This window comes from Glycine soja, chromosome 2 (assembly GCF_004193775.1).
Source record: "Glycine soja cultivar W05 chromosome 2, ASM419377v2, whole genome shotgun sequence".
In the NCBI taxonomy this organism is placed as follows: domain Eukaryota; kingdom Viridiplantae; phylum Streptophyta; class Magnoliopsida; order Fabales; family Fabaceae; genus Glycine; species Glycine soja.
The window spans coordinates 1423854-1442074 of record NC_041003.1 but is presented as its reverse complement, the minus strand read 5'-3'; the positions used below and the strand labels follow the sequence as shown (position 1 = coordinate 1442074).

Genomic DNA, 18221 nt, shown 5'->3' with positions numbered 1-18221 from the left:
AAATATTGACACAAATATAGATAATTTTATTAAAATATATATGGGTTATAGAGTGTTCATTTTTTTTCTCCCTATTTTTCATTTCAAACAATAATGTTGTATTTTTTTTCCTATTTTTTTAATCTATAGCATTGCTAGCTAATTCTATCTTATATTTAGAAAATGAAAAGAAAAGCCAAAGGTTTAATTGAGAATGTATGTCTGCTGTAAAAAAAAAAATTAAGAATGTATGTCTCATTTTTTTCCCCCTATTTTTCATTTCAAACTATCATAATGTTGTATTTTTCTTTTTTCTTTTATTAATTACTTACTTTACTTGTTTTGAACCCACGTCGGTATTTTTTTGTGCATATATAAATTTGTGCTGGTGATTATTAATTTCAAGAAGGCTAACAATATACATTTAAATATTTTTATGTCATATAATGAATGTGAAAACATTAAAATATTATTAATACACATTTTAATAAGGAAATAAAAATATTTAGCTATTATTTTATAGGGATTTCTAAACATACACACTTATTTTTTTAGTACTTGTATGTTAGTAAGTTATACTGTTGATTGATGTATTTTAACTGAATCTTTAAATATAGTTTTTTAATGCGTTTATATTAAAAAAAAAGTATGTATATGTTAACAAATGCTGTAAGTATTTACTAATGTATACATGCTTGTGTTGTTTGTATGAGTGAGTTAAAAAACTACATCATTGATATATTTTAAGTTGATTTCTCATTATAAATTGTTAATGCATTCATATATTTAAAAAAATCGTGTGTAAGTTTGCAAATCCATATTTTATATATCTATTGTTTCATTTTTATTGTTAATTATTTTTCAAAAATCGTTATCTTGAAATCCATAAGAAACTTGCTATCCACAATAGAATTTCCTGCATGTGAAACAATACACGAAACATGTTTTTTGTGAATTTTCGAAAAAAATAAAAAAAAAATTGTAGGGAAATTTGCATGTGATAGGTAAATTCTAATAGTGAACGAGATTTGCCCTTCCTTAGAAAACTCTTGATTTTGAAACACTTCCAACAACATGTATGTCATTTTACAGTTTGTAGTCATAGTTTCCATTAGACCAAATTCCCTCTATATATGTTGTTAAGTTTTTCCTTCTTCGAGATTGATTGAGAACAGGTGCAAGATTTTTTTTCCCCCTAAATGGATGAAAATAAAGAAAAGTTCTCAACTACTTTAAAAAGCAAAAATCATTTAAAGTCTTAGAATGTTTGGGACGAAGTTAATAACAGATGTAAATAAAACAAATTAAAAAAAATGTGATTTACAAGTTAATCGAGCATTTCTTCTTATGTTTTTAGGACCACTCAAAGATAAAACATGGAAGCTATAGAAGCTTTGGGTCTTGTTTGAAGAAACCCTTTATTCTATCAGTGTTTTTTCAAAAACAAAAAAACAAAAATGGGATATTAAATCAAGGTTTCACTAAAGTTTCGAGTAACAATAGTTGATTATTTGTAACTTCTTTCTCAAGAAAGGCATCCAAAAATTCTTAATCATGATCCTTGTGAATCAGAGTATTTATAAAATATATAAAAAAAATTCTAAATATATATTTGATATGTTTCTCATTAAATGAGATCTCAATCTTACGGGCAATTGTATTAGATGTCTTAGGGTTTGAATTCCAACAGGGACTAAATTATGGGAAACAGAAAACTAAACAAGACAGAGAACCTTATTTTGGTTTAGGTACCAATATCATAACAACATATTAAAACTTAAATCTCTTAAAGGGCAAGGAGGCTTAATCAATTCTTCGTGCCAATGAATTACATATGAAATCAACACTTGACAAAACAATATCAGAAGAAAAAAAAAACACAACAAATAGAAATAGAATAAAATCATCATTTTCACTTTGCAGCCATTTCAACGAACGCCATAGAGAAGGTGCTCTTCATTAATAACCGTTAGGGAGTGGTTGGGAGGTGCAGAAGAAAGGCCCCACAGAGTACAATTTGATGTTATTTTGAAGGAGGCGATAAGAAGAGAGGCGAGCACCACTGATCCCGTAGTTGACATCGGTGGGAACTTTACATGTTTCCAATGGAGAAGTCTCCAAGTATGCCTTGCACTCAGTGATCTTCAATTTAGATCCAAATGACAATGTGGCCAAGAAATAACCTTTACTATCTGTCACATGACTCAACACTGATGTAGGACCTGTCTCGTACCCCTGCTCATCCTCACATCCACATGTAACTCGTGCCACGGCTCCTACACCCCTCAAACAAACCAAATATACATCACCAAAGTCCAAATTTACCTGCTCCTTCCCTTTCTAATTACAATTTTCTTTCAACTATTTTAAAATCATCTTTACTTATCTCTCTATTAACTTAATTATTTCTCATGAATATTTAAAGAGAAAATATTTAAGTAAAAAATAATTTATGTATCTAAAAATTAAAAGAGGTAGCAAATTAATTAGTTTTGATTTCAAAGAATGAAAATAAACATCTATTAACAACATAGGCCATGAGAAATGTTGTAAAAAAATACATAGGGTAATTACATCAATGAAAAAATTACCTTGAATTGGGGAATAATTGGAGCCTGATTTACATAAAACAACTCCTTGGACACCAATGATTGTGGGAAGCAGATGTAGTTCATCGTTTCCTTTTGATTTGGGCACTGCATAATAATCTGGTTCTGTAGGGTGTGGTTTGTCGTCAAATTTGTGATCTGTTTTGGGTTTGGGGTTCTCAAGCTTTGGTGTTGGACCATATCCATAATAGTCAGTTGCGGAGGCAATGGATAGCATTGCTAAAAGAACCATTGAGGTTGCCAAGGTAGATCGAAGGAAAGCCATTTATAATGGTTTTGTGAAGGAGTACAAAGAAATGCTTCAAAGTAGTGATGAGGTACCCAATTCACCGGATGCCTTGGGTATTTATAGTCTAATCACTTTCTAACAAGCTCACAATGCATTATGGAAATTAAGGGGTATATTGTAATAATATATGAATATGAATCATTGGATTCAGCGAGATAGTTGGTAGCACGTTAAGGACTTCGAAACCACAAAATTCATGGTCAATAGCATGTCCTGAGTGGCCTAGAACGTGATTTTCACATCTATAGATACTGTACAGGGCATTGGATTACATTTGCAGAGTGTTTCCTTTCATGAAAAAGTTTAAATACATGAATATATGACTGGGTCACCTATTTAATGGAGAACACGTTGCACCCGAAAATAAGTGTATACACTTAAAAAATATGAAATTTTCTATAAAACTGAAAGTTAATTGGCACGATTCGGATTTTACATACCGTATTGGATTGCATATGGATAAATTCTTAGGTAAGCATGTTTTCATAAACGTAGGACTACTGATCGACATCTTATTTACCATGATGAATAACTTGGCATCATACAATATGTATATATGTTCAAAAGTCAGGCAATATAGTGCCATGTGAACGTAGAGTACAAATACAAAGCCAGAAGTGGTTAAAAAGTACAAAGCCAGAAATAAAAAAATTTGCTGCCTACGGCAAGAATATTTGCCAGAGACTAATGTACTTAATGTGAAATTATGGGAGTTATCTTGGAGATCTCAAGTAGACCTATGTCAAGGACAACATAGTGTATATAAATAGGCAGCTTTTATCTTATAAATTAATTTTGTAATTTTGAGTTACACTCATAACTTATAGTCTATTTTAACGAATGTTGTAAGATTATTATTGTATCTATTATCCGACCCACAAATGTATGTTCTTGTAAGTTTCATGCTTGAAATGTCCAATTCACATGAGGAATGCATATTAAAGATCCACATCAACTAAAAAGTAATGATGTAACTAAAATAGTGTGTATAGGGAGAGACAACTCTCACCTTTACTCGATAAAGATAACTTATTTTAATTTATTCATATCAATCCTTAGGTAGAGGTGATAAGATGGACCACGTTGAATCAAAGTCTATTGAGTCCAGGTGTAAAAGTAAGTATGTTAATCCAAATTTCTTATGGGCTACATATTTACAATCAAATTCTATACAATGTTTGAAGAAAAGAACTAAAATAATAAAGATTATCGATCATACCAAATAAGACTAGTTGTTTATGAACTAATAATTTATGGGTCCATCATAAATTCGCCCGATTCTTTCAAGAGTCCATCCTAACATGAGCTGTTTGTGCTAACTCATCTGCCAGATATGGTGCTTCTCTATTCTTTATATATAAGATATAGGTGCAAGTAATTAATATGCTTATAACCATGCAAACAAAGTCGAGTTTCTTAAACGCTCATCCGCACCAATAGTTCAAAAATTGTGAGATCCTAAGTGTTGAAGCTACTGGAAATATTTTAAAGAAAAATGTTTGCAACAAAATTTTTTTAACATATATTTTTAAGTATATGTTTTATTATTAACTATACTTTATTAAAAATCACAAAGATTTATGAAGCCCATTTCTTATTCAATTAATAAGTCATATTCATGATTTTATAATTTTTGATAAATTTTAAACAATAAAAAATATTAGAAGGGGTGAGTTAAATTGATATTTGTTAAAAAAAACAGTATATTAATATCACTTTTCATATTCTAAAGGTTAAATTGAGTCTATGAGCTTTTTGACAATTTTTAATAGGTCCTTGAATTTATATTTATTTTTTAATTATGTATCTAATGTAGAAATCTAATTAAAAAATAAATACAAGTTTAAAGATCTAATTAAAAAAAAAGCAAGTTCAGGAACTCAATTAAATAGAAAACAAATAGGGATCCATCATCCATATAGTAATTAAACTGATTTTTAAGAGATGGTTGCTTTGTGGGTTAAATCAAGATACGAGTAAGAGCAACTTGTTCAAATTTGGGCTGGGCTAGGGACCCATCTTTGTTGCTCTGCATTTCGGACCAGAATCTTGGATTGGGTTTAGAACACATGTGAAGCCCTTTACATTAATAATTAGTATATCAGAAAGTACTGCCAATTTAAAGGTACAAAATAATTAATATAGTAATAGGATAATTTATTATTTGATATTACTAAAATGTTAGGATGGCAGGATAAAATATAATCTCAAAACGTTGCCAATCCATGCAATATTATTAAAATGAAATAAAAGGAATGCAAACTCCCTATATATTTAGCAATCTTTTTCATTCAAAGTCAAAAAGGCTATTTTGATGTCTTCTTTATTGTCGGAGTACCAACACGTGTTTTCCTTTAATAATAATTAAATTGTGTAACGACACGATAAATTATAAACTCACGATGTTGCGAACTCCATGCAAATGTTGCTAAAAGAACAAAAGAAAAATATGCAGTCTAACTATATGTTTATTAGCAACCTATCTCAATATTCAAAGTCTAAAAAACTCTTTGACGTCTTTTTAATCAAACTACCAACATGTGGATTTTGCCCACGAGTTGGCCTTACGATGTGCTTGTAGTTTCTCATCACATCTAGACGTTTACAGCTTATGGTGACTTTATTAAATCTCTCTTCTTTCAAATCTATCATGTAGCATATGAGCTATTCACGACAGTTTCTTAAGGCTTGCCTTTTTTTAACCATTTGGTCAGCATGTTGAGTTTGACTTGTTCCTCTTTGACCCAATTACTATTCTCGTTATTCATTAATTAACCCTCCTCTTCGTTGTTTTTAGTAATAATTAATGAGGTTACTAGTGAAAAAATAGTCATAGATTTTGCTTCCTTGAAATACATTTGTTGAAATTAAGTGATGTTTGATACTATAATGAATAAATGGAGAGTTTGATTATTTTAAGTTAGGATACGGTGATAAAAAAAATGAAGGTTAAAAACATCGAGAATGTGAGAGAATAAAGCTTCACGACGGTGCCATCTAAATTTTTGGAAATGTGATGTTTGTAATTTCTCTTCTTGCGCAATTAATCTTTTGACAAAATGACATCACTAAAGTTTGTTGGTTTAATGTGAGATTATAAGGTGTACAAAAGGAGACACACTTGGTTTCTCACGAGGGTAGAAAAATGAGAACAATATAATACTAAATAAAATCTAAATCTAAAAACTATTATAAATAATATTAAAATAGAAAATAAAACAATTAAAAATCCTTTTTAATATAATAAAATTGACAATATGATATATTTATTATTTAAAATTATTCACTCTATTAGTAATGATTACTAGGGTGATAATATAACTATACAAAAAATATATCTTTCTTATGGAATTATACATGTAACAAAATCTATAATTCTACAATTACTACATATATATTATTCCACAATCACCACTGCTATACCAGGGGCAAGAAAGGCACTTTGTATCTCTTTATATTTCTTTTAAAACAAAAATATAAATAGAAAGTTAAATAAAGAAATGAAAATGTGCAATTGTGAGATGAAATTTCAATTATAAAATGGAGAGAGTGAGATTAATTATTACTTACAATTGAGGAGTAAAGAAAGTAGTAACCAAAAATGGCTATTGGCTATCACCAATATTATATATTTATATACTAATGGTAAAAAAAATATTTTAATTCATCCAAATTATAATGATAAAACGCTTATTATGAAATAAGAATAAACATTAAAATAATAATTATATTTTTTAATTAAAAAAATTATTTGTTTTATGCAAGCACACAATTATTTTTATATTTTTAATTCATAAAAAATTTACATTTTGACCAAATGATTTTTTTTTTGAAAGTTAGCAGAACGACTATATAGAATTTGAGTTGAATTAAGACAAGGTAGATATTTTATGGCAATGTATTCAAAATGCGGCTTGTACACGGTCGCAAGTGGTCTTAATAAAATGTGCTGAATATCCTATAAGTGCGTAGAGCCTAGACTTTATATTATAGGTAAATGTTAATTAATGATTAGAAGATTGGTTTAGAAATTAAAAAATAATTTTTTTATTGAAATGTATAAACTTAGATTATTTATGATATTATTTATGTTTTTTTTTTATGATTTTTACTATAAATATTTTTTTATTAAATTAATTAATATTTTAAAAACACCGGTTAAGAAGACTCTATATTATATTGAGGGCTGCTTGCCAACCACACAAGCCACAATTTGGTGGGGCAAAGTAAAAGTAAAAACAAAAACAAAAGCGAATTGTAGGAAGGAAGGTTCCCAATGTATCTGTCACGCACTCTTTCCCCATTTTTTCCTACTACATAAGCCACTCCACCCCTTCTTTATTCCTCACGTCCTATCACTCTCAATTCTCAAACTTGTTACAGATAAAAACCCTTTCTTGAAACCTTTCTCCAAAATTTCTCACAACCCACTTCTACTCTACTCATTCCACACCCAACTTACAAAAACCCATTCTTTTGCTCACTCATTTTCTTAACGTAGATTAATCATTATGTGTGGCGGTGCCATCATCGCTGACTTCATACCCCGCCGTGGAGGCCGCCGCCTCACGGCCTCCGAGCTCTGGCCAAACTCCTTCGCCAAAGACGATGACTTTGACTTGGATTACTCCCACATCGCTACCCAACAACCCTCCACTCTCAAAAGGTCCCAACCTCCCAAAGGTTAGTCTTGTTCACTAACTCACTCGCTCATTTTCACCCTGTTAATTTTTTAAACATGTTAAGATTTTTTTCTTTTTCTACTGTGATTTTGTTCGAACAGTTAGCGAGCAGGTTGAGAATAAGCCGGTGAAGAGGCAGAGGAAGAATCTCTACAGAGGGATTCGGCAGCGTCCGTGGGGCAAATGGGCCGCGGAGATTCGCGATCCTAGAAAAGGGGTTCGTGTCTGGTTGGGCACCTTTAACACCGCAGAAGAAGCCGCGAGAGCCTACGATCGTGAAGCTCGAAAAATCCGAGGCAAAAAGGCTAAGGTGAATTTCCCCAACGAGGACGACGAATATTCCATTCAAGCTCGTAATCCAATTCCACCCCTTCCTTTCGCTCCACAACACCCTCCCCTGTACCAGCAACAGTACCGTTGCGATCTCAACAATGCCCCTAAAAATCTCAACTTTGAGTTCGGTTACGACCTGAACCACGCGGAGGCGTTCCCATCCCGCGTGGACGCCGTCAACGCTGACTCGGTGGTTGTCTCCGTTGATGAAAATTCGGGGTCAGCGTCGGGTTCAGAGGGTGCTTATTCGACAACGGAGTTCATGGGGTCCGTTCAGAACGGGAACGGTTATTTGGGTGGCACGGTAATGGAGAAGAAGGAGAAAGAGACAGAGGTTATTGAAGCTGAAGAAGAAAAGAACAAAGTGCTGGAGCTTTCTGAGGAGCTGATGGCGTACGAAAATTACATGAAGTTTTATCAGATTCCGTACTATGATGGACAATCCACGACGAATAATGTTCAGGAAAGCTTGGTTGGGGATCTCTGGAGTTTCGATTAGCGAGGAATATATCAAGGATGTTCTTTTCATGCATGTGTTTTGTTTCTTCGTCAATGCTGTGAAAGCTTTTGCTTTCTCCCTCCATTCTGCTGACTAAACTAACATCTCTGGCGTTTTGGCAGGGATGCACAGGAATTTAAATTGAGTGCTTCGGTAGAAATGGTCTCATTAGTTAGTGCTATGCTATCATCTGGTTTTGTTGAATTGTAATTTTTTGTTTTGGTGGTATGTTGAACAGTAATTTTACTGGATATATTCAAGTCTATTTGAATTCCAATTCCAATTATTCTTTCGGTGAATTTTATCTATTAATTCATACCACTTGTTGTTTATGTTAATGTCGTCTCCATCCCTAATTCGAGGATGGAGAACAGTCAAGAGCATGACTCGGGCAAGCATTACCGCGTGAGGTCCTACAATGGGAATAATATTCCAAGCATTTTTGGTTACGCGCCGGAAAAAACATTTAATATACTGTCTCGACAAAAATTGCAAATGTTTTTACTATGTTTGGATTAAGATCAAAGAGATGAAGTTTTAATATTGATAATTTGTTAGATATTGAAACTTTTTATTAAAGAAGTTTATGATTGGATGATCAAACGGGGTTGACATGCTCTTGTAATATAAAAAAATGTTAATCATTGAAGTTGGAGATTACGTTGGGGGGGGGGATCTTGTCGTGGATAACGTAATAATATTTTGGATGATTGAGGCGATGAGATGCCAAAGCAGTCAATACACGCATATGGTGAGAATGACATAACATAAAGAATCAAGTGGCGCAGCGCAGCTGGTTTTGGGAAGTTGCAAGTTTCTTTCTCTTTCATGGAAGGAAATAAACAAAACAAAACAAAACAACAGATGCGGCGGCCGGTGGGCGCCTATGGATTTGGGTTAAAAACCTTGTACTTGTGTTGTATTGTACTATATCGTAGTACCACAGTAGCATCGTACGAGGTCAGCTCTGCTTGTATCTCTAGTATAAAACCCGTGTTTGTATGCACCACAGCGTGAACCGACAACACTGTCTCCATCCAGTAGAGCTCCGCAATTCACTTTCAAAACTTATATTTTTAATACATTCTTTCTCTAATATATTTTTAACAATAATAATCTTTATTATTAATTAAAAATTATTCAAAAATCATAATTTAGGAGGCATTTGTTTTTCAGACTAAATTATACTCCATATTCCTTCAAATATTATTTCCTATCAACGTATTTGGTAACTACTTAACATTCCTTGACATATTTTAAAATTTGTTTCAATTAAAAATAAAATAAATAAAGTGAAAATATAAAGTTATCTTTCATTCCCCTGAGAATATAACATTCCCACTCTTTTATATGGAAATAAAGAGAGAGAAAATCATGTGCAATATCTATTCTTGGAAATAGATCTTGCATGAGAATAATTTTTTATAACATGTAACAAACACATAAAATGAGACATTTTCAACTCACGTATCCGAAAATAAAGTTGTATGAGTTAAAACAAATAGGATATGAGTCTTAAACATATAACTATTTTCCCTCTTGAATGCTTGACTTATTGAGATTAAATTTAATTAAAAGATAATACTATAACATCTAAAAGTATATCGTATAACTATTCTGTCTTCTTTTATTTTCATATTTTTAATTACAATCATGGGTTATTTCACATGATTCAACTTGATATTTTTTATTATTTCGATGAGAAAATAATAAGCATTTATAATTCTATATTTCTCATGTTGGTTAAAATAAAGAGGAGAAATATATTTATGATAGATAAATTTTATTTTTTCAATGTAATGAAAGAGAGGTCAGTGAATAAATATATTTGTCATTTTAAATAAACTTACTTCTTCGTTTTTTGCAAGAGATTTGTTTTTTTACACATTTCACTCTACATTTTTGTACTTTCATTTTTCACAATGAAATAGAAAATGGCAACACGGTAAAACGGGAATGGGGAGACACTATCTCTGTCCCCACCCCTTTTGTTGCCATGCCTAGAGGATGTTTTAGTCTAGTAGTTTTTAAATATTAAACCTTGAACTTCACGATTTAAGCAATTAACCACTTTAATTATTGTGGCCTTTCATATAAATTTACGGTTTAGCACAAAACATGTGTCGTAATTGGACTCGAGTAAGGCTAGTTTGGCCACGTTCGATCGGGTTGTCTACTACATTGTATAATTTTGTTAAGAATGAACCTAAAAGAGCTTTTCACATCAAGAATAATATTACTATTTATCTTTTATTTCTTTTTCTTAAGTGAAATAATAAAATAAATTAGTAGTGTAACTATCACACAGAGCTTCATTGGATTGAGCTAAAAAGGCCTGCATTTCATTCAAGTTCAAAAATTAAAGCTAAGCCTTACAATCGGATGGATTTACACTAGTCTGACAGACTCATCACATCTATTAAGTTTAATAGTTCAAGTTATAGAGATTAAAAATATAAACAATCTTTTTAGACTAAAAACATAAATCATGATAAAATTAGGGACCGTTTTCACAATTTATCTTCTCCGACAAGTTTGAACCACAAAAAAAAATTAAAAATTAAAAACAATATTTTGGCACGTAGCTATGATGTAAGACTAAAATAACGTTCAGTGACAAATTAATGTGGATGTCAATGTGATAGTCACATCATCATGATTGTATTAATGATCTAAACCAAAGACTTAAGAGGCAGATGGAATTTTATAAGAAACTATCATCAATTAAATTTTTTAGAGATTAAACACAAGAATTGACAAAAAAAAATGAATGAAAACATAATTAATCCTCCTCAATAATGGCCAATGACTAAAAGGAACAAGGGATGGAAAGAAGATATATATTGAGGAGGTATCAGTAGGAACTACGGATAGTTGTTTGCAGTAACAAATCAAAGATAGGATACTCCTTGTATCCTATTTTTTTGTTTTTTAATAAATAAAAGTTTATTTGCTGATAAAAAAAAAACAAGGGTGATGACATACTAAAATCTACATTTTTGGGATTGGGGGAGTTGCTATTTACCCGCTCCCATCTTACATATACAGTTATACGCCCCCATTTCTTTCTCTTTTTAATTTTTTTTCCCTCAAATTATTCTTAACTCGTTTTTTTGTTGTGTTGTGGGCTCAACTCCAACTTTCATATTATAAAATGTAAAAAAAAAAGAAGAAAAAAGTGGGCGAGTGATAGTCTTAGAAGGCCCTATTCAGTTATAATTTGTGGGCTTCCACATTAACAACAGAAGGCCCAGCGGAGACCTTGAAACCCTAAATTGTATCTTTGTGGTTCTGCAAGGTAACAGTTGCACGGCACAGAGGGGAAGAAGAAGATGGTGTCCTTGAAGCTTCAGAAGCGCCTCGCCGCTAGCGTCCTAAAGTGCGGCAAGGGCAAGGTCTGGCTTGATCCAAATGAAGTCAATGAAATCTCCATGGCCAATTCTCGTACTCTCTCTTTCTCTCCTTGTTTTGCTTTCTTATAATTTTGATTTGATACTGTTGTTAAGTTATGTTTGATACGTGCTCTGTTCCTTGTGCCTTTTTTTAGGACAAAACATAAGGAAGTTGGTTAAGGATGGGTTTATTATCAGGAAGCCGACTAAGATTCACTCTCGCTCCCGTGCTCGTCGAATGAAGGAGGCCAAGAGAAAGGGGCGTCACTCTGGTTATGGTTCGTATTTATATCCTCAAGTCCTCAACATTAATTTTAATGAATTCAAATTCATGAGTTTGGACATTACACATTGCTGAATATTCCCTGGTAATTTGGTAGCTAATGCTCATTTATCACGCATGCAAAATTCACAACACTCTACTGAGTTGCATTATAATTTAAAAGATCAGTGTCGTAATTCTTCTAAATAGTTCAGCGGATCTTATTTCTAGATTAGGTGATTTAGTTGTCGTTTATAATCTAAAAAAAAAAAATGTTACCGCAGATCTTTACCTGGTTCCCAGTTGTTGGGAAGGAAATGGTGAAAATGAGATTTTGTTGTCTTCACTATTTTCTTTGTAAATTGTTAAAAAAACAGGAAGTAAGGTGAAATAAAGTGGCATTTTTGGGTGATTGTTAGTAAAAACACATCAAATGAAAACAAAAATTAAATCAAGCATCTTGTATGAACATTGCTATTTGCTGGTTGGGCTGCACTTGTAACGAATTTCTATTGTTTTGGCCTTTTGGGTAGAAGGTATTGTGGTTTTGATTATTAATTGTTTGCCTAAATACAATTAGGTAAGCGTAAGGGTACAAGGGAGGCAAGGCTTCCCACCAAAATCCTTTGGATGAGGAGGATGCGTGTCCTCAGGCGCTTGCTTCGCAAGTACAGGGAATCAAAGAAGATTGACAAGCACATGTACCATGACATGTACATGAAGGTGAAAGGTAATGTTTTCAAGAACAAGAGAGTCTTGATGGAGAGCATACACAAGTCCAAGGCTGAGAAGGCAAGAGAAAAGACATTGTCTGACCAGTTTGAGGCGAAGCGTGCCAAGAACAAGGCTAGCAGGGAGAGGAAAAATGCTCGGAGGGAGGAGCGCTTGGCCCAAGTGAGTTCTCTTCTGTTTTGAGAATCTATCTGTGTGAATATATGCTGAATTTATATTTTTTAAGCATTGCACTTGGCAATTTAATGCACTAAGGAGTATTGTCACCAGATATTGTAATGAGTAATTAAAAAGTCTTTTTCCTTTAATGTCTAGGGTCCAGGAGAGAGGCCATCAGCAGCACAAACTACTACACCTGCAACAGCATCCCAGCCAGCTCAGTAAGTATTATGTTTATGCTTTTGTGTGTCTGCTTCTGAAGTATTGCTTCCTGCTATGTTCTGTTTGTTGTGATCTAAGTGAAGCCTTTTTTATGCAGAGCACTGAAGAAATCCAAGAAGTGAGTGTGTGATCAGAGATTTGGTGGATGGCGGCTCTTTATCTATGTGGGCATCTTCAGTTACCGTGCTCAAGTAATTTTTGTCACGTCTCTTTCTGTTGGTTTTAGTCTTTTAGTTACTCTGCCTATGTTTGTCATTTATATAGCTAACATAGAATTTATCGGATATTTTTTTTATGATATGCATTACTGATGAAATTTTCCATGGTATTATCAATGGAAAAATAAGATTTATTTGTCCTTTGTTTGTTGTCGTTGTTCTACTTTTTTGCTATGATGATTCATGATTTTGATGAGATACTTATGTCATCCCTTGTGTGCTTACGTTCTACTGATCTCACCTTATGCTGACAACAACTAAATACAAATTACTTGATTTTATGCCTTTGCTTACCCTTGAAACAATTCAACAAGAATATTAGCTGGATTAGTTGCAACTACAGAATTTCTGTCGTTATTTTCGTCGAGATAGTCAGAGGTCTGACAAAAAATACTAGCAACTTAGTGCAACCTCATGTACCAATTTTGTACAATTCATCCAAATTGGTTTGAATATAGCATGGAGTAAATGGTTTGGACTTGTAAAGTTCTTATGATTCTTAAAAAAAATTGTTCTATATGGTCTGGTTACCAATTGTTTCTTTCATGAGGCGTAGGCTGTGGCTGATGTTTTTTCCTTGACTATTGGCAATGAGGGCACTCATTATTCTCGTTGGTGATGATCATTGTTTGTAAACTAACATTCAAGCTTAAATTTCAGAAAAGAAGTCAAGGGGGATTTAACTCAGTTCATTGAACAAAATGTGAGTTCTTGTAAACCCTTTGATATTGTCTTCGATCTCTACAGATAAGATAAAAACTTAAGAAAAGAGCTGTGTATATGTAACAAGAAGACACTTAAGGTTCGAGTTTTAAATTAATAGCTGAGAAAGGAGAGGATAACCAATGATTTTAGTTTGGACCCTCTCAACAAAGCATACCCTTGACAAATTGCTACTTACTAAATTATAATAAAACTTGTAACAATAGTTATGCACATAAGAAATATGTGCTAAGTTCAGGTTAAAGTGAGAAATGTTTTTTTTTTTTTTATATAAATTCTAATGCATATTTTTGAATTCCAAAACGCAAATGAAGAATGAATGTTGCTTTGACACCAAAAGTACTTTTGAGCCTCTATTAGCAACCAACTTTTCATTCATAAAGAAACCATATTTTGTTCCGATTATTAAGCGAGAAGCCATAAAGCAACTTTTAGAAGGAAACAAATATCGGTAATTGTTCTTGCAAAACCAATTCTGAAAGTAATTGTCAATAATTGGAGAGAATTCTATATTTGCACATCATAATACTGGTAGAGTGAGCAATTGTTGCTTTTCAATTGTTGACGGATCAAATAGTTACTTTTAATTCTTGGACAGTTATTTTTTAAAATTAAATATTGCTGAATAAGTTGATGTTTTAAGTTGTGAGGTTTATTTAAGAAGCTTCTTAAAGATGCCTGGATTGCACTAAATTATTAGTTAAGTTATTTAAAATAATAAATGGTGAAATATTATGGAAGTGTGTGAAAAAATTAAATAAAATAAATCTTGACTAGTGATAGTTAAAATCACCCTTACGTGGATCCTGAACTCTAATGAGCTATCGTGCTAAAATCATATATTATAGGTTCATAAAGCCTGTGCAACTTAGAATTTAAGAATTGGTGCTTCAGTCTGACTCTTGTTTAATTGATCAAAACGTGCAACCAAAAATACGCTCAAAAGGATATCATCTTTAATTTTTCCATTTCATGGACTCTAACACATGAAGGTAATCAATAATCTATAATTATATAAATTTTGTCCAGACATCGAACACCTATCATCATTTCATGCCAACTTTTTCACCGCGTATGTTCTCTCTCTTCCTTTGCATTTAACAGTTTGTTTTATGAAAATTAAAATATCGAGCTTCGTTTTATACTACAGTAATAATAAGTTGTTGTCACCTGTCATTGTATGGTACATTAGAGGTTCCCTGTTTTTTCCCACCTATTATATGAGTGGAGAAATAATATAACAAAAAAAAGTTATATTTTATTTTGTGAAACTCACACTTCTTATATTTTATTTTAATTTAATTTTTTTATATTTCTTTTGTCTAAACCAAACATATTCTTAATGCATGTTTGGATATTCGTTGTAAACGGACAGTTGAAAATCAGACACATTGGTAACAAGTTTATCATATTAGAAACGGTTAAAACAACAACAACAAAATATCATTTTATAGTAAGTTTATCATAATAGAAACAGTTAAAACAACAAGAAAAATAATCTTATGGCCATTAAACAAACTCAACTCAAACATAATCCTTTGGTTGTTTATATAATGCTATAAGTTCTACCTCCATCATTTCTTTTAAAATTTTAATCATAAGCTTTCGTAGAAAAAAATATAATTTTACAATTTATCCATATAATTATAAATCTAAAATTTTGTTTATTTTTGTCCTGAATGTTTTCTGAATTTGTTCCTAATTAAACCCATTATAAGTACTTATGTGATATTTTTTTAATAAGAATATTTTTTTTATTTATCAACATAAAAATGAAAAAGAAAATTGATTTAGGGTTTCAAATGTAAAATTTATCTTATTTTTGTAACTACAAAAGTTTACCTGAAAAATATGAGTGCTCTAAAGGAGTAGTATTTACGAAAATGGACCGCGTGACATAATGTCAAACCCAATATTGTCAACAAGGCCCAGTAAACGGTCAAATTAAAATACCTTGCGCTGCAAGCACAGGAAAAAAGCAAAAAGAAGCAAAACCTAGGGTTTCTGACAGAGGCGAGTGATATACATCGTGCCTCCTCATTCCGTTCTCCCATTCCACCGGAGAGAGAGAGAGAGAGGGAGAGGGAGATGGTGTCTCTGAAACTTCAGAAGCGGCTTGCCGCAAGCGTTCTCAAGTGTGGTAGAGGCAAGGTTTGGCTTGACCCTAATGAGGTCAATGAAATCTCCATGGCCAATTCTCGTACGCACTTCTCATTAGCTTCTTTTCACTGAATTATTGTTCTCTGAATTCACTTAATTCTACGACATTTTTCACTTATTGGAATATGTATATAAGTTTCTTAGTGTACCTAACAATTGAAGTTTTCTGATGTGTTTTTCGCCCAACATTTCTGGTTCAAGGCTAGTCATACAATATATGATGCTGTTTGATTTATATTGTTGGCGAATTGGCTTGATAGTTTGGTGTGTTTCCTTTTGCAGGACTAAACATAAGGAAGTTGGTTAAGGATGGGTTTATTATCAGGAAGCCAACTAAGATTCACTCTCGCTCTCGTGCTCGTCGAATGAAGGAGGCCAAGAGGAAGGGACGCCACTCTGGATATGGTATGTAACTTTTTCTAACACCAAGTGTGTTTATGCAAATTGCAAATGAGTCTGTGGTCATCAAACATTGACACCTTGTAGGATTCACTAGGTTAAATTGAGTTGCATTTCAATGGGAAAGACCAATGTAATAGATGTGACATGCTAATAGTTTAGGCTGAACAAGCTGTTCTAGGCTAGTAGAGACTAATAATGGATATGAAAATCAAAGAGTAAATGACCAATTTAGTTCCTGTAATTGTGATTCGTTTCCACTTTAGTCCAAGAATTATCTAAATTCCAACAGTCCTCGAAACTGTGATCCGTCAACCAAAAGTTTTATGCAATAGAACATGAGACTTAAATGAACATATGTTCAGGGACCAATTTGGCAGTTAGTGTTAGGGATTTACATGAAATGATTTACAGTTTTAGAGACTTTTTTTTAATCTAGGAACTAAAGTGACAATGAATCCCAAATTTAAGGGACTAAGTTGTCCATTTAGTTAAAAATGGAATATTGCTGTCTAGGCATCATGTCATGAATTGCTATATGATCCTGGCACTGACAAAAAGCATTAACAGTTTTTGCCTAAATACAAATTAATAGGTAAGCGTAAGGGTACAAGAGAGGCTAGGCTCCCCACCAAAATCCTTTGGATGAGGAGGATGCGTGTCCTCAGACGATTGCTTCGCAAGTACAGGGAAGCAAAGAAGATTGACAAGCATATGTACCATGATATGTACATGAAGGTAAAGGGTAATGTCTTCAAGAACAAGAGAGTCTTGATGGAGAGCATACACAAGTCAAAGGCTGAGAAGGCAAGAGAGAAGACCTTATCTGACCAGTTTGAGGCCAAACGGGCAAAGAACAAGGCAAGCAGGGAAAGGAAAATTGCTAGGAGAGAAGAGCGTTTGGCTCAAGTGAGTTTTCTAATGTTTTGAGAATCTATCTGTTCATCTATATATTGATGAGTTTGTATTTTCTTAGCCCCTCTGCTTGGCAATTTACATCACCACTATGAATTGTCCATAAAGTTGTATGGAAGAATTTGACCCATTTTCTCTTAAATGTGTAGGGCCCTGGAGAGAAGCCATCAGCAGCCCCAAGTGCTCCATCTGCAACAGCATCCCAGCCAGCCCAGTGAGTATTGTGGTTCATGCCTTTGCTTAAATAGCTTCTTTTATTTGTTGGCCATGTTGTGGTCTAAATGAATCTGCTTTGTGCAGAGCATCAAAGAAATCAAAGAAGTGACATTTTTGGAGATTGGAAGGAAGGGCATTGAATATTCAATGTGGCTGACATCCTGAGTTACGTGGCATATGTATTTTTGACAGATTGTCTCGTTTTCTTAGACCTTGTTAGTTTCATTCGAAATTTAAGTTGTACATCTGCAATTTGTATTATTTTTATTTGTTTATGCTATTTTGTTATGAAGATGGGTTTGCTGGCTTCGAAATACTGGCCTGTTATTTGTTTTATCAATTATGAAGTTTCTTGTCTCAATAAGCATTCTTGCGTAGCTCGTAATAATTCCACGATGCAATTATACCATATGCAATTATAATGAGCTTTTT

At 32.8% G+C, this 18221-nt stretch overlaps 3 protein-coding genes and 1 pseudogene across 4 annotated transcripts; 3 read left to right on the top strand and 1 right to left on the bottom strand.

Annotated features, from left to right (window-relative positions):
- Positions 1–1695: 1695 nt before the first annotated feature.
- Positions 1696–2919, bottom strand: LOC114378735 (annotated as a pseudogene). The gene is made up of 2 exons (XR_003659392.1): positions 2571–2919; positions 1696–2255 (listed from the first exon to the last, which is right to left on the bottom strand). The product of XR_003659392.1 is annotated as a proline-rich protein 3-like (transcript).
- Positions 2920–7203: 4284 nt separating this feature from the next.
- LOC114378725 (ethylene-responsive transcription factor ERF073-like) lies at positions 7204–8690 on the top strand. The gene is made up of 2 exons (XM_028337362.1): positions 7204–7560; positions 7661–8690. Exons 1-2 carry the CDS (start codon positions 7389–7391, stop codon positions 8389–8391), a joined length of 903 nt encoding a protein of 300 aa, XP_028193163.1. The 5' UTR covers positions 7204–7388; the 3' UTR covers positions 8392–8690.
- Positions 8691–11650: 2960 nt separating this feature from the next.
- Positions 11651–13520, top strand: LOC114378713 (60S ribosomal protein L19-1-like). The gene is made up of 5 exons (XM_028337351.1): positions 11651–11835; positions 11939–12061; positions 12626–12939; positions 13093–13157; positions 13256–13520. Exons 1-5 carry the CDS (start codon positions 11724–11726, stop codon positions 13278–13280), a joined length of 639 nt encoding a protein of 212 aa, XP_028193152.1. The 5' UTR covers positions 11651–11723; the 3' UTR covers positions 13281–13520.
- Positions 13521–16065: 2545 nt separating this feature from the next.
- On the top strand, positions 16066–18153 carry LOC114378720 (60S ribosomal protein L19-3-like). Its single transcript, XM_028337357.1, has 5 exons — positions 16066–16299; positions 16542–16664; positions 17254–17567; positions 17723–17787; positions 17874–18153. The coding sequence occupies exons 1-5, from the start codon at positions 16188–16190 to the stop codon at positions 17896–17898; spliced, it is 639 nt and encodes a 212-aa protein (XP_028193158.1). The 5' UTR covers positions 16066–16187; the 3' UTR covers positions 17899–18153.
- Positions 18154–18221: the final 68 nt, after the last annotated feature.